Source organism: Notechis scutatus, chromosome 1, assembly GCF_049901735.1.
Source record: "Notechis scutatus isolate UNSWTSFEM ecotype Mainland chromosome 1, rNotScu1.2, whole genome shotgun sequence".
In the NCBI taxonomy this organism is placed as follows: Eukaryota; Metazoa; Chordata; class Lepidosauria; order Squamata; family Elapidae; genus Notechis; species Notechis scutatus.
In genome coordinates, this window is record NC_142009.1 from 239,000,144 (window position 1) to 239,014,301 (window position 14,158).

The 14,158-nt window shown below is 35.6% G+C and overlaps 1 protein-coding gene across 3 annotated transcripts in view; it reads right to left on the reverse strand.

Annotated features, from left to right (window-relative positions):
• The window catches only part of MOB2 (MOB kinase activator 2), a 131,013-nt gene that overhangs the window by 44,369 nt on the left and 72,486 nt on the right, over positions 1-14,158 (reverse strand). Inside the window, exon 1 of one of the 3 annotated variants that reach the window (XM_087950868.1) lies at positions 12,375-12,541. The exons of the other annotated variants lie outside the window; for them this stretch is intronic. Coding sequence (XP_087806994.1) covers positions 12,375-12,541 — 167 coding nt within the window. Of the gene's footprint in view, positions 1-12,374; positions 12,542-14,158 lie in introns of those variants that run through there. 3 annotated transcript variants of the gene reach the window in all.

The window sequence follows — 14,158 nt, forward strand, 5'->3', positions numbered from 1 at the left end:
ATTTTATGTATTGAATGTATTTCCTGTCCATCTCATAATAAAACAGTTGCAGCTTACAGCATTAAAATTCCAACAAATAAATATATCTAAAACAATAGAAATAGAAATCCCAATCAAGATAAAATTATAGTTAAAAGATGGAAGGAACAGAAAGCATAAGGTAGTGGTGGTGGTGGTGGTATTGCCTCATAATTCATCAATGACTTCCAGTGTGAAACTCCCTCGTGGCATCCCCAAAGCAATCTGGCAAAGTCTTCAGGCTCCTGCAGAAGGTAAGAAGGGTGGAAGCCAATCTCACCTCACAAGGTAAGATGTTCCCAAGGGCAGGAACCATGGCAAAGAAGGCGCTTCTCCTGGACCCCATCAGTTGGAATTCCTCAACTGTCAGGCCCTACAGCATGCCTCCTCTGCCAGTGCAGGTGAGTCCCATTGGGTGAGACAGTTCCTCAAGTAACCTGAACTCATGCCATGCAGGGCTTTAAAGATAATAACCAACACCTGGAATAAATTGCACCCAGAACAGTCTGGCAGTCAGTGCAGCTCACCAAGCAGTGATGTAACATGCATGGGTCATTCTATGGACTCCAAGAACTGCTTGTGTCTTCACACTCTGCACCAGTTGAAATTTCCAAATGCTCTTTAAGAATGGCTAAACCTGGCTACATTTAAGCCAGTAACAGCAAAACACTCTTCACATCTAATGTAAATGGACATTAAAATAAACAATACTGAGAATGTAACTTTCTGTAGATAAACTACAGAGATTGAAGATTATTTTTTAAAAAATAATCCCTTCGAATGAGAAAACATTTGCAAAATGTAGGTTCCATATTATGTGACTTCCAATGTCAATATTAATTTAAAGGAAGATAGGTATAAATCAAATGAATGAATGAATGATTAAATGAAGTAACCAAGTTCAAACCTTGTCTGTTAATAAAGTTTATCTGAAATGTATATTATATACTTTTTTTACATACTGTTTGAACCCTATGTCCTGAATTTGCTTCACAGCAGTAAACCCCATATTTGTTATTATGCATTCCTTTCAACTTACATACCTCTTTATTCACTCTAATGAAACAATTACTAAGCATGCATGAACATTCAAATAGATTGTTAATGTTCAGTCTGATAAACTGTAAACACTGCACAGCCATTTTGCCTCAGTATAAGGAAATCCTCTGCCTAACAATTATGTAGATACATTTTGTAATGCACGTAAAAAGGAAAGCTTTACAATAAGCTGATAAGTTATTATCAAAAGACAACTGATTGTTATTCTAAGCAAATAGCTGTTTGTTTGCCTCTTTCTGGAGTAGTCATAAAAAATATAAATAAAGAATATTAATATCATGAGGCCTCAGAAGAAAGACTTTTCTCTGTTATAATGGCAACAATGAAATAAGCGTAATATTCATATTACTGTTAAAAGTACAAAATAACTTTAAGAAATGCAGTTTGCTCAGCTAGCTTGAAAGGCCATGTAACCTAAATTGCAACCTATATTAAAACACCAAATTGTAACCTACTTATGTACCATGTCCTTGTTCAACTTACTTGAATGACTCTATTTCAATACTAATTATGCTTCTGATACTATCTGAGAATATAACCTAAATATACTAGAATGTATTTTAAAGCCACTAGAAAAAACATTTTCATTTAAACATCTAGCAGGGGCTTTCAAGGAAGGAAAGATTAATTGCATGAAATTACTGGGAGAATTGTATCTGTGCTGTAACAAGCTATTTGAAGGATGAAGCAAGAACAATTTTTTACAACTTTTTCTTGCGTGCATTAACTCCTAATGATGATTTGCTTTCTGTGTTAAAACTATTTCCTAAAAGAAGATTTTCTACAGTAGTTTTGTAAATGCTTTTAATTTCTTGGTTTCTAGTTTTGCTGAATTCCTTAGTGCTAACTTGCTTGATATTTTATTCATATTATGTGTAAAATATCTAAAAATTCTACCTACTTATCACTTCTTAACTTTCCCATCCCTAACATTCTGAGGTACAATGTAGCTACAGGTTCTTTTTAATCATCATTGCTGGTTTATAATCCTTGTTCTATATGATTCTATAGCAATTCTGCAAAGTATTTTGCAATATGGGGCATGGAATATTTACCTAGAGTATTTGACACCTAATTTTTAGCATAAGTTTAATTATAGATTGCATTTAGGATGATTAAAGGCTTGGAGACTAAAAGATATGAAATACAGTTGCAGGAACTGGATATGGTTTGTCTAGAGAAGGGAAGGACTAGGGGTGACATGACAGCAGTTTTCCAATATTTGAGCGGCTGCCACAAAGAATGAGTCAACTTATTTTCCAAAGGACCAGAAGGCAAGACAAGAAGGCAAGACAAGAAACAATGGATGGAAACTAATTAAAAAGTGAGACAACCTGGAATTAAGGAGAAATTTCCTGACAGAAAAATTAACCATGAGAACAATTAACCAGTGGAACAGCTTGCCTTCCGAAGTTGTGGGTGGTTCATCACTACAGGTTTTTAAGCACAGTCACTTTGAAATGATATAGGGTCTCCTACTTGAGCAGGGAGCTGGACTAGAAGACCTCCAAGGTCCCTTCCAGCTCTATTCTGATTGATTGATTTTCCAAATTAATTCTGAATTTAAAAATGCTTTATGGAAAAGGAGATTGGGGAATGCTTAGAATTGCAGGGCTCAATCTTCCACTCTGGTATACAGTAGAACCTCTTCTAATTATTTTTCCATTGTATTTATCAGCCACTCCCTCTCAAAAAATTACATAAAATATTTAGGCATGCTGGCAATACTAAATTTGCTTTTAAAAATAAGTCTGGGGATTTTTTTATTAATTCCTGCTGAATTAATAGATGAATATTATTCTCTAGAGCAAGTGATGCTAACACACATACAAAGGCCCACAATTTTGCCTAAAATTTGAATTAATTTATATTTACATAAACTTTATTTTTTATGCTCAGTAGAGAAAATAAACTCTTGTACAAGAAGCACATGGCAAGCAATGGTTAATATAAGGGAATAAATAAATAAAAATCAGGCATTTTTGCCCATCTTCTGTCAAATGAAATACAAAAAATACCTTAGTTCAATCACAAAAAAAATTACTGACTTCCCTCTGAAGTCTGTCATGACAGTAGACTTTAACATCACAAGGCTATTAGCTACTTATCTATCATATTTATAATTTAAAGCGCAGGGAAAATTATTTAGATTTCCTTAAAACAGAAGCCATTTTAGATGAGTCAAATGTAGTACCTTTATCGCAGGGGTCCCCAACCACCGGTCCGCGGACGTACCGGTCCGATGGAACAAGTCCTACCGGGCCGCTGGCTTGCTGGCGCCGCCATCTTTTGATGAAAAAGTGCTTCCGGTGAGCTTTTCGGGTAGAAAGCTCACGGAAGCACTTTTCATCAAAAAGATGGCGCGCCAGCTATATGCCGTACCGGGCGCGCCATAAAAAAGGTTGGGGATACCGGCCGCGGCGTAAAAAGGTTGGGGATCACTGCTTTATCGGACTTCTGGTTGAGAGCCACAGTGAGCTAAATATCTACTTTTCAGTGGGACAGCATTATGACAGAGATCAGTACAGGATGCAGGATTTTGGCTGCCAAAATTCTCTCCAGATTAGGGAGAGATCTTTAAGATAGCCTGTATGACTCCTTAAAGCAGCTTCTTGCAAGTAAACTGCAGGAATCCATCTTTTTGCAGTTTGCTTTTGGATTGAGCAGCTGGGATTTGAGGAAGGAACCATATTTGCTCACAGTCCTTAATGCAGCCATTTTAAAGGACATTAAAATTGACTGAATCTGAATTCTTAATCAGTTTTTATTTGTGCTCCCCTCCTCCACTGGTTTAGAAAAATTAATACTCTTCAGAATAATTGTAATACTGCCTTCACTGGGTGAGTTGCCTTCACGTTAGAGAAAGAATGTTTAAATTAATTTTAAAAACTTTTGAAAAATATTGCTTTCTGGATTGGTCATCAAAAGGGGCTTAGAAAATGGATTTTAAACAATTTAACAATGGATTAAGAACTCAAATGGACTTGGAATTATAACTAACTTTTCAGAAGATTTCTTCTCGTGAGAAAGTGGCATTGTTTACTTTTTTGCTAGCCAAAATAAGCTAATGGGACTTTATATGTTGGATACTAGAATTGGACACTAGGTGGAGTTGGACTAGAGTTGGACACTAGGCGGAGCTATAGGATAACAAAAGAATGTAAGGAAATAATCTAATCATGAGCTATTTGTTGGAAAGCATGAAAAAATATGAAGATTTTTGACAAATAGTCTTTGAAACTCTTGCAAATGGCTGATAAAGGATGCAATGGAAGAAGAATAGGATGCATTGGATAAGTCTGAAATTAACTTGAACATGGAAATAAATGTAGAAAGAAAGGATTCCAAAAACGGATGTATTAAGAGTTTCAAATGAAATGGATGATGCTTCAGTGCCATGCATAGAAGTTGTAAATGAAGGAGATATACAATTATTACACAAAAGGGGTAGGGGGAGGAGGTGTAGGGAAGGGAAGAGACATATTTTTTCTACTGAATGTACAAAAGACATCTATGGAGGTTTTGAAGGACTTTCTGAGAACTGATCTCCCCAAAAAGGACAAATTTCTTTATCACATTAACAAAACAGATTTACTAAGGTTTGAAAGATCTTCTGGAGAAGGATAAAAAACAATAGGAAGAAATTAAGATGGAGGATTTTATTTGAAGGGATAAAAATTAAGATAGTTAAAAGGTTAAGAAAGAATATATAATTGGCTAATTTGATCAAAGTTAAAATAATTTCTTGTATCTGACAACCCTTACTGGACTTTTGCAGACAAGGAATGAATAACGTTAGTTAAGAGATGAGATATGCAGTAAAGAGAGTGAGTGTAAGTTGCAATCTAATAGGTGGAAATAAATTGTATGCACTTGTTGGGATGAAAGGAGGAAGTTATTTTTCTTTTTCTTTTTTCCTCCCCTCTTTTTCACACTTTTTAGATTTTTGTAGTTTGAATAGCCTGAATATTTAATAAAATTGTTTAGAAAGCATGATATATCCATCATAAATTGTGATTTGTATTTCATCTATTGCTTCTCTATTAATTCAAAGAGAGAAATATAAGTGGAAGAATTAGCGTCAGAGGAGGCGAAGGCAGCAGCACATCATAGCATGGAAGACACTGCAATACTCTGTGTTTCCTTGAGTTTAGGCTTGGCATTATTGGAACCATGTTCCACCAGAATGGATGCCCCCCCCCCAAGAAATATGAACGCCCTGCTGCATGGCAGACCACTCTAGCCTCACAAAAATCCACCATATCAAATGGATGCAGGCAATTTGCAAGGAAATTATAAGTACTTCCAAAACCTGACACATTTAATTGACAAACATCACATCAATTAAAAACTAGGATCCACAAACACCAGCTGGCAGTCAAACGCCAAATCCTCTACCCACACTGACACTGAACAGCACCAGTTTGATTGGAGCAACACAAAAATCATTGGCCACACTACTACCTGCCACACCTGTGAGTTCATCAAAGCCTGGCACTCCACAAGCAATTCCATCCAGAGACATATTGACCTACAACCAGCCTATGAATCTCTCAGAATACAAATCAACTGCACAGCCAACAAAAGACAGCACAGACCCTCAACCAACTCACGCAAGCCACCACAACCGGCACTTCACCTCCTAATGACCCTCACCTGATGTAACTTCCCCATCACAAGACTCTCACTGATGATTCACACCTGACCCATCACACGATCCTCACTTGACACACCCATACCTAAAACATTATAAACTGAAGAACACTCTTATTTTGGAATCTACTTTATTGCCACTACACAAAGTATATATGAAGAATAGTAGAATGCAACCATTGTTTTGACCGTTTTTCTAATGAAAGACTTTCACAATGGAAATTTCTTTTTAAAAAACTCTCTTTTGTTAGAGAAAGGATAAAGTATTCAGTGCATATCTACAGTCAATTAATAAGATTAGCTTGTGCATTTTTGTTATTGAAGTTATATTATAAATATATATTTAAAAGGTTCAGATTGATAATATCTTCTAGGGATGTGCAAAATATGATTTAAAATACACACACACACACAACTAAGATGGTTTAATTTTAAGAAAGACTAGATTGGCTGTGATGTTAACTACAGTTTTATGTTATAAGAATAAGCTGCAGCAGGATTAGAGCTTGAACTCTGCCCTGACCCCAACAGAATGGCTAGGAGGCGTCTGAAAATACTCGTTTTCACTGTGTTTTAATTGTAGCATTCTAGGTCATGGAAACTTAACTATGTATGATTAGTTTTAACTACTGGAAAAATGAGTTACTTTCAAAGCATATTTTATAAATGTGTCTTATTTCAATTACCAGACTTATAATTAACCAAACTGGAAGGCCAGAAAGGAAAAATGGAAGCTTATGAGCCTCAAGGCTTTATTTAATGCAAGTCAAAGTTTGGCATTACATCCAAATACCTATTCAATTATGATTTATTATGATTAACATAACTAATGTATCAAATAAAAAAATCTGATAAGCTTGTGAATTCAATACTGATGTGACCCAAAAAAAGCTATCTATAATGAAAGCTGTTATACACAATATAATGACCCAAGGGGTAGGACATCTGTTATGTGAAGTAGAAAAACAAATTTCCATAAAACAAATGTGATTATTTTGTTGTTGTTGCATGACTTTCATGTGGTGGTGGTGACAGCGGTGGAGGAAAGGACAGCCAATGGGTGTTGACCTTAGCCATTGCTAAGGTGACAGCAGCCTCACTGTATAGGGTCCACTATAATTATAGTCAGCACAAGTAATAATGTTCAATAGATTTGATGTTATAGATTTCAGATTTGGTATATTTGGTTTTCCAAATATATTTACACCAGCATTTAAAAGATCTGAAGTCTGATTAATCTTGAATTAGAAATCTTCAATAAGTATTCTGCCTTTTAAAACTAGCAGTTACAGGGATCATCCTGAAACAAGTGAAAATTCAGTTATAGCTCTTTCAACTGTTTCAATTTTGAAAAATCATTATTTTCAAATAAATTTATCTTAAATATGATTCTGTAATAAGTGAAAATGAATATTGCTTGATAGCTAGAATACAAGCTTTGTTAATTTCAAGTGATAATGAAGAATCACTTATAATCATTGTAAAGGAAATTAAAATTTCAAAAGGAAAAAGTTGATTTATATAGGACAGGTAGCAGTGGTTTGTAACATTAATTATGAAGTTCCATTAACTATCACATTTAAGGCCCCAAATAAAAGCCAGCTGTACTACCCATGCCCCTGAATAGGCGTCGAGATGATAGAAAATAAATTCTCATATAATCACAACCAAAGAGCTTGACACTAAGTCCGTTATTATTAAATCCGTTAATTATCAAAACACAAGACTGGTACAAATCATTATTCCTGACCAAAAGAGAGTGGCTTCAAGCCAATGAAATGGAGAAGGAGGCAGAAGAAAACATAGAAATAGTCCTAACTCTGTGGTAATTTTACGTTAACCAGATTGGATTTATTATGGTGGAAAAAGATAGGAATATGTTATCCAACAGACTACATGTTATCTTCATAATCAGTAACATTAATTTTTGTTTTCCATCTCAAAAACAATTCATGTCACTTTATTATAGGGTGTTTGCAATCAATGGAATTTCCTTAATCAAGGATGAACACTGGAAAATAAAAAAGACATAACTGTCTAAGCCAGAAAAAGTCATATATATGGGAAAACCACACTGAGTCAGCAATAGAGGCACAGCATGATAAAGTCAGAAGGTAGATTAATTCTACACTGCAAAGCTAATGTGTTTGTGGTTTCTCAAAGAGAACTCAAATGTCCTCCACATCCTGTTCACAATTACAAATTGAAATTCAAGAACATAGCTGTAATCTGGTAAAAAGAGGAAAAGGAAGAGCTAGATTCTCCACCCTACCCCAAAATCTTCCTGTGATAAGGAAGTGAGTGCTCATTTGACTTTCCCCACATACAGTAATTACTTTAAGGCTGTAATGTTTCACAGTAAAAGTTCCCTGAAAGAGAATTTCATCTATGGGATATCATGCATTACAGTAGATACCCATTAGGCGTTCTGTTTCCTTGTATGATTAAAACTGAGTACTGAGACTTGTATTCCAAGTCCTGCCAAAAAATGTGATGTAGGGAGGCCTTGTAGCAAGATGGGCGGCAAACAAATTTAAATAAATAAATAAATAAATAATGTGTGCAATCGGGATTCTAAATTGTGTGGAAAAATCTATATTGGTAAAATAGGTCCTGCTCCAATGCAAGGAGTTAATTTATTTTTAATTAATTAATTTTTAGTTAATTTAAAATTAACTAAAGATTTCCTACTTAATCTCCAACAAGGTACATGAAATGATATTATATTGAGATTCTTTGGCAGAACTATGCATTATGCACATAATCATAGGTAAGTGTACAATCAATTAGTCATACTATCACAATAATGTAGATCAAACCATGGAATTGATTCTGCTAAAACAAATTTCATCTCTGAATATGCCTCATTAAGTATAAGCCACACATCAGATAAAACAGATAAATTTACCAACATGTTAGCTCAAATCCTGTAACATTAGTTCACGACATCTGTCTATAAGAATCTTCTAATGTCCCCTCCAAAATCAGAAGCAGCGGCAAACTGATAGCTGGACCACATAGTCAAGAGTGCTATAAAACTGCACCTTTAAAAACAAAATCCTAGAAATAAAAATTTCTAGGTGAGCAAATAAGGGATGCTATATTATGAAGATGAGACTAATGTGGGCACTGGAATAATGATATACTTACTCCTTTCTTGCCTAGTGTCATTGCTGTTTACAACTGATCAATTCAGCTATTTAATTCTGCATTTTTTTAGTAGCCTGTGACATGTCAGTTATGGGAATGGCAGTAAGTGATTAAGCAAATGGGAGAGGCTCAGGAGATTAATGATAGAGAGGTATATTGTTGGGGTACCCCTGCATTCATACAGTATATCAGCAACTGGCCAACAAACTTTGGATGGAGAAGGACCTAAAAATGAATCCCCAAAATTTACAGCGTTGCTGTTTGTCATTATTTAAGTATACCACTGCACAAATTAATTATCACAATCTTTACTTGTTGAAAAGATTCTGCAATGTAAAGAACACACAACACCTGAAGATTAATAGTAGGGCTGCATTCTGCATGGCATCAAGGACAAAGAAAAGTGGGACTTGTAATTCATATTTTACCGTTTGAAGATGTAAAAGGCTGACAAGACTTACAGTTACAAACTCTAAACTTCCAAAACTCCTAAACTTTAGTTAAGTGGGATACAAGTGATGTCTTAATACTACCAAGAAGTCTCCCTCTCCCTGGCCAATAAATATTTTATTTCTGACAACTGCACGAAAACTACTTAAAAAACAAACTATTTGTGGTAATTTTACCCTGCTTCCCAGCAGAAAATGCGGTAGAACTGGCTTACTAAGATTAATAAATAGACAAGCATTATATTTAGGCTCACAGTACAAAAATGAAAATTGAGGGAAAGGAGACAAGTATAGGCACAAATTCTCAAAGTTACACATTCTGATATAGATTTAGAAACCTTTCAAAATGGATTTAAATTCTTTTTAAAAAGCTTTTGGTTTCTTCATCTTCCTCTGTTTAGTGTTTAACATTCTTTCAAATTAAATGAACAGAAGACCACAGAATTCTCCAGGGGCCAAGGCTCTGGCGTGGAAACTGAACAAAATTGTGCCCTTCCACTTTTAGACAAGCTTCGCTGACCCTGATGGAATGTTACTACACACATGTAAAACCGTGAATTTGGCTCCTTGAGAATAAAAAAAATTGCCAGCTGAATCTGGGAGGGAACCACTTTAAATGCTGACAAGCAAGCCAAGAGCTTGCTGGAAGCAATGTTTTTTATTAGCCTCTTATTGCCTTCAACCCAGAAACCTCAATCCTTGCTTCTAACACCACCCCTTTTGCGCCTGATTATTTCAGATTCAGTGTTATACTTTTGGAAGTGAACTTACATGCTTCCAAATTCTCCCTACTGCCATACACTTTCTCTCTCCAGTTCCTTCTCTGAGTCTGGCCTAACTATTAAAGACTAAGAACATTCACTTTATGCAGGTATTTTCATTAGGATTTCCTCAATCGTTCATCTAGGATTTCATAACCCAAGGTTTGATCGTAACCTGTAAACAAAGTGGTTATTTTTTTTTTAGTTTAAATTTTTAATGGCTGAATTTTGCTTTCAATTTCTTCTTACTTTTGAAAACTAAAGTATACAGTTAAGATCTAGATCACACAGATGTTCCCGTCCTACTATTAAAAACAGGAAATCCACATCATCGAGATTTTCTCTTCTCTGGAATATATTTGTTCCCGAAAGCCACTAATTAAAGATTATGGATTGAAATGGCACAAGTAAACAATTCATGCTACAACTACTGCTACATCACAATCCTGTGTTGTACCAGATAAGGAAATAATGCACACCCTGAAGCATTACTTACACTGTTGCATAATTGCTCATGTTTTTCAGCTACAGGGCAGGTTGTAAGGATAAAATGATATAGCAAACAGCTGCTTATTTTTTTCTTAAAATTTCTTAGACCAAAGAGATAAATCAATTATTATTGTGCATCTTCATGACAGAGAGGAGAAAAAGATTCAAATGATTTTAGTAGGAAAATAAGATGACAGAACTGTTTTCTTTTCCAGATAAGGTAACTTATAGCCTATTTTGAAAGAAAAGTGGTACAAAGTGAAAAATGATACACATTCCACAATCATATTTTTCCCAGGTTTGTATACCACTGTATCTATTTCCACCATCTCTTTTCAGACTTTCTTAACCAACTTAGAATGAGACACTAAGTGCAAAATTAATTAACTATAAATAATGGTTGTTAAGAGGACCTGCTTTATATGGACAAGCTACAGCTCCTAACAAATGAAAAGTTTAAGCTGAACAAAAAGAGATATTTTCCTTGGCATTGTTTCCATTAAATAATGATATGAGGCCACCTGTTAGTCTTAATTAGAAATAAATTAATCTTCTTACCAGTATTATTCCTTAAGTAACAATTTTGTTAAGGACCTCACAGCATATATGGGTTAAAAAAAACAGCATTTCAAAATAATCAAAACAGTGTTTCATGTAGGAGAAGGAGTAGCAGAACCTGGGGGAGGAGTTAAAAGAGGAATTAGCCTAAAATCCCTATGTAGCCACAAGTGAACTAAATCCAGTCTCCCTTGAGTTCCATTGGCTCTTATTTAAATCCAAACAGTTGTTAACCATTAATTAAGAATATTCCTGTGCATAGGCATGATTAACAATAAAACAGTTTCACTGGACCTTCATGTGTGGAACTTTTGCACCTGACACTCCAGTTCTTATAGCACAATAAAGTTTTGTGGAAAACATGGAACAGTGATGCTGACAGCAAGAATCTGATTGTCCTGTCCTTAATTTTATATTAAAGATGAAAGAGGAGATGAGAGTTTCATACCTAGATTTCTTTCTACAAGACCCCATGACTGTGGGGTCCTTGGTGCTCCCTGAGCTTGGTTGTTTCCTTGCAAACATTTCATTAACTAGGTAACATCATCGGTGCTAGAAGAGAGTGGGGTTTGTTCTCTTGGGCTTGCCCTGTCAGTGTTGGGGGGAGTATGCCAAGGGAACTCTCCAAGGCAAGTCAAAACTTTATCTACCATTAGAGGAAATGTAAAGATTTTGAAACATCTAGAAACAAGCAAAGTAATAACTAGCAGTCAGCACGGGTTTGTTAAGAACTGATCATGCCAAACCAATCTTATTTCATTCTTCAACATAGTGACTAAATTAGTAGACCAGCAAAATACTGTGGACATAATATATTTAGATTTCAGCAAGGCATTCGACAAAGTAGACCACAACCTATTTCTTAGTAAGCTAGAAAAGGTGGAATAGATAGCACCACCACTAGATGGACTCACAACTGGCTGGCAAACCGTACTCAATGAGTAGTCCTTAATGGGTCTAAGTCAAATGGAGGGTCTACATGTACAATAGCGAGGTCATCAAATATCCAAAGATGTTTGTGCAAAAATAAAATCCTTAGACATAACTGGTTTTTAAATCCAAGGCAGTATAGATTATAAATGAAGCACACATAAGCAGACATCACATTAGGGAAAGTTCATGAACAGGCTTAAAAGCAAGTTTTCCCATACATTCAAAACAATTTTACTCCTTTTTCCTATTAATTTGGTAGATGGAAAATAAGAAATAATTGAAGGATATTCTTATCCTTTCTTACCTGTTCAGTGTATAAGACCCATTCTTCTTAAGTCTCATGTTTGCAAATAGAAATGTTAGGGGGAAAATCAGAAGAGAATGTTTGTCCAAGTTTAATAAGAACAAAAGCACCTGTTTGTTAGAAAAGCATTTGTTGGTCAGAGAATCTCTTTCCTGTTTCACAGTCATCAGTGGAAAAATCAGAAACCGCCAATTACTAGGAAGGAAATCATTACAGTCAAAACAAGAACCCGAGGATGTAAAATAGTCCACCCTCTTTACGAGCAACACTACTCAAAATTTAACAAAAACTATTCTAATCTGGCAGCTGAAGCAAAGGGGACAATGGGGAAAAGAAAGTGGCATCCCCAGACATGTTTTCAAAGGTAAGTCTGCAGAAGTGAAAAGTCAAATGGATGGGCTTTGTCTTCTTCTTTTAGTTAAGTTTGCAAGCAGTTCCAATGATTCCCTGTTCCCCTCACTCCTACTTGACTTATTACTCAAATATTCATGACTGTCTCAGAAGAACAAGAAAAATGACAAACAAAAGCAAGAGAACTGGTTTCCATATTCTTTAATGTCATAAAGATTACGCAGAAGGCAATCGAACAGGAAAGTAGGTGAAACAGACAGTTATAATAATGTCAGCAGATGTGACTGCTGCTTAACTAATTTAACACAAAATGTACAGTATGTTATTCTTGAACAGAAGCATAGTGGCGGAAGGAGGGGCAGAAGCTTCCATGGGCTCAGTCCTCACCAAGCTGCCTTCAATAAATCACATTGTCTCTGATTAAGTTGTTTAGTTTCTCTTCCTGTACAGCTCTTCTGCTCCCTGACTGCTGAACATTACACTGTCGATCAAAGAAGTTTCTGTAATAGGTAGCCAGTAATTATGCTTCATGTGGAACTTGAACATAAGTAGCAAGATACAACCCAGATTGGAGACTGGCAAAGTCTAAAAACAGACATGCACTTATAATCAACATTTAGATGTCACAAACATCTCATCAGAAAAACTTCTTCCAAATATAATTTACTAAGTGAATTGGAAAGCAAGAACAGAAATGGTTACAGCTTCTCTGATATGACTGCAACTGAACCATTTTAAAAATAAAACGTTAAATTATTTATCTATGATTTAGGCAAATCAAAACAAAACAAAAATTAAAACAAAAATTAAACTGAGAAATCTTTTATGCTCAAACAATGGAGCAATTTAGGTTTGACAGATCAAAATTTGGAGTTCAGGGCATTAAATTACCATTTATCTCATGGGTTTCCAAAGTTGGCAACTTTAAGACATGTGGAGATTCACTCCCAGAATTCCCCAGACAGCATAGCTGGATGAGAAATTATGGGAGCTGAGTCCACAAGTCTTAAGGTTGCCAAGTTTGGAGACTCCTGATTTAGCTGAACATACCTGAGGACACACGGAAAATAAAATGTAAAATGGGACAATTTTTCTCATAGGTTGGTGTAATTTGTAAGTTGGTGTAATCGGAATAATATGTCCCCTGAACCCTCATGGAGACAGTCTTGTGAGGGGAAATGGCCGCTCAACAGATAGAACAAATAGAGATCCCAACGGAATTTTTGTGAACAAAATGGCACCGGCAGTTATTTTAGGCGCCAAAATTCAGGAGCAACCATCACCTCTTATTACAAGCCGATGCAATGCTAACAAATAGAGGCGATTAAGGGAGAATTTGAGCTCAGAAGCTCCCTTCCTTTAGGTGTTCTATTTGGGGAATTAGAGAAAAGCCTCGACCATTTAAAACTGGCCGCTCGTCTCCTAAAGCGGCA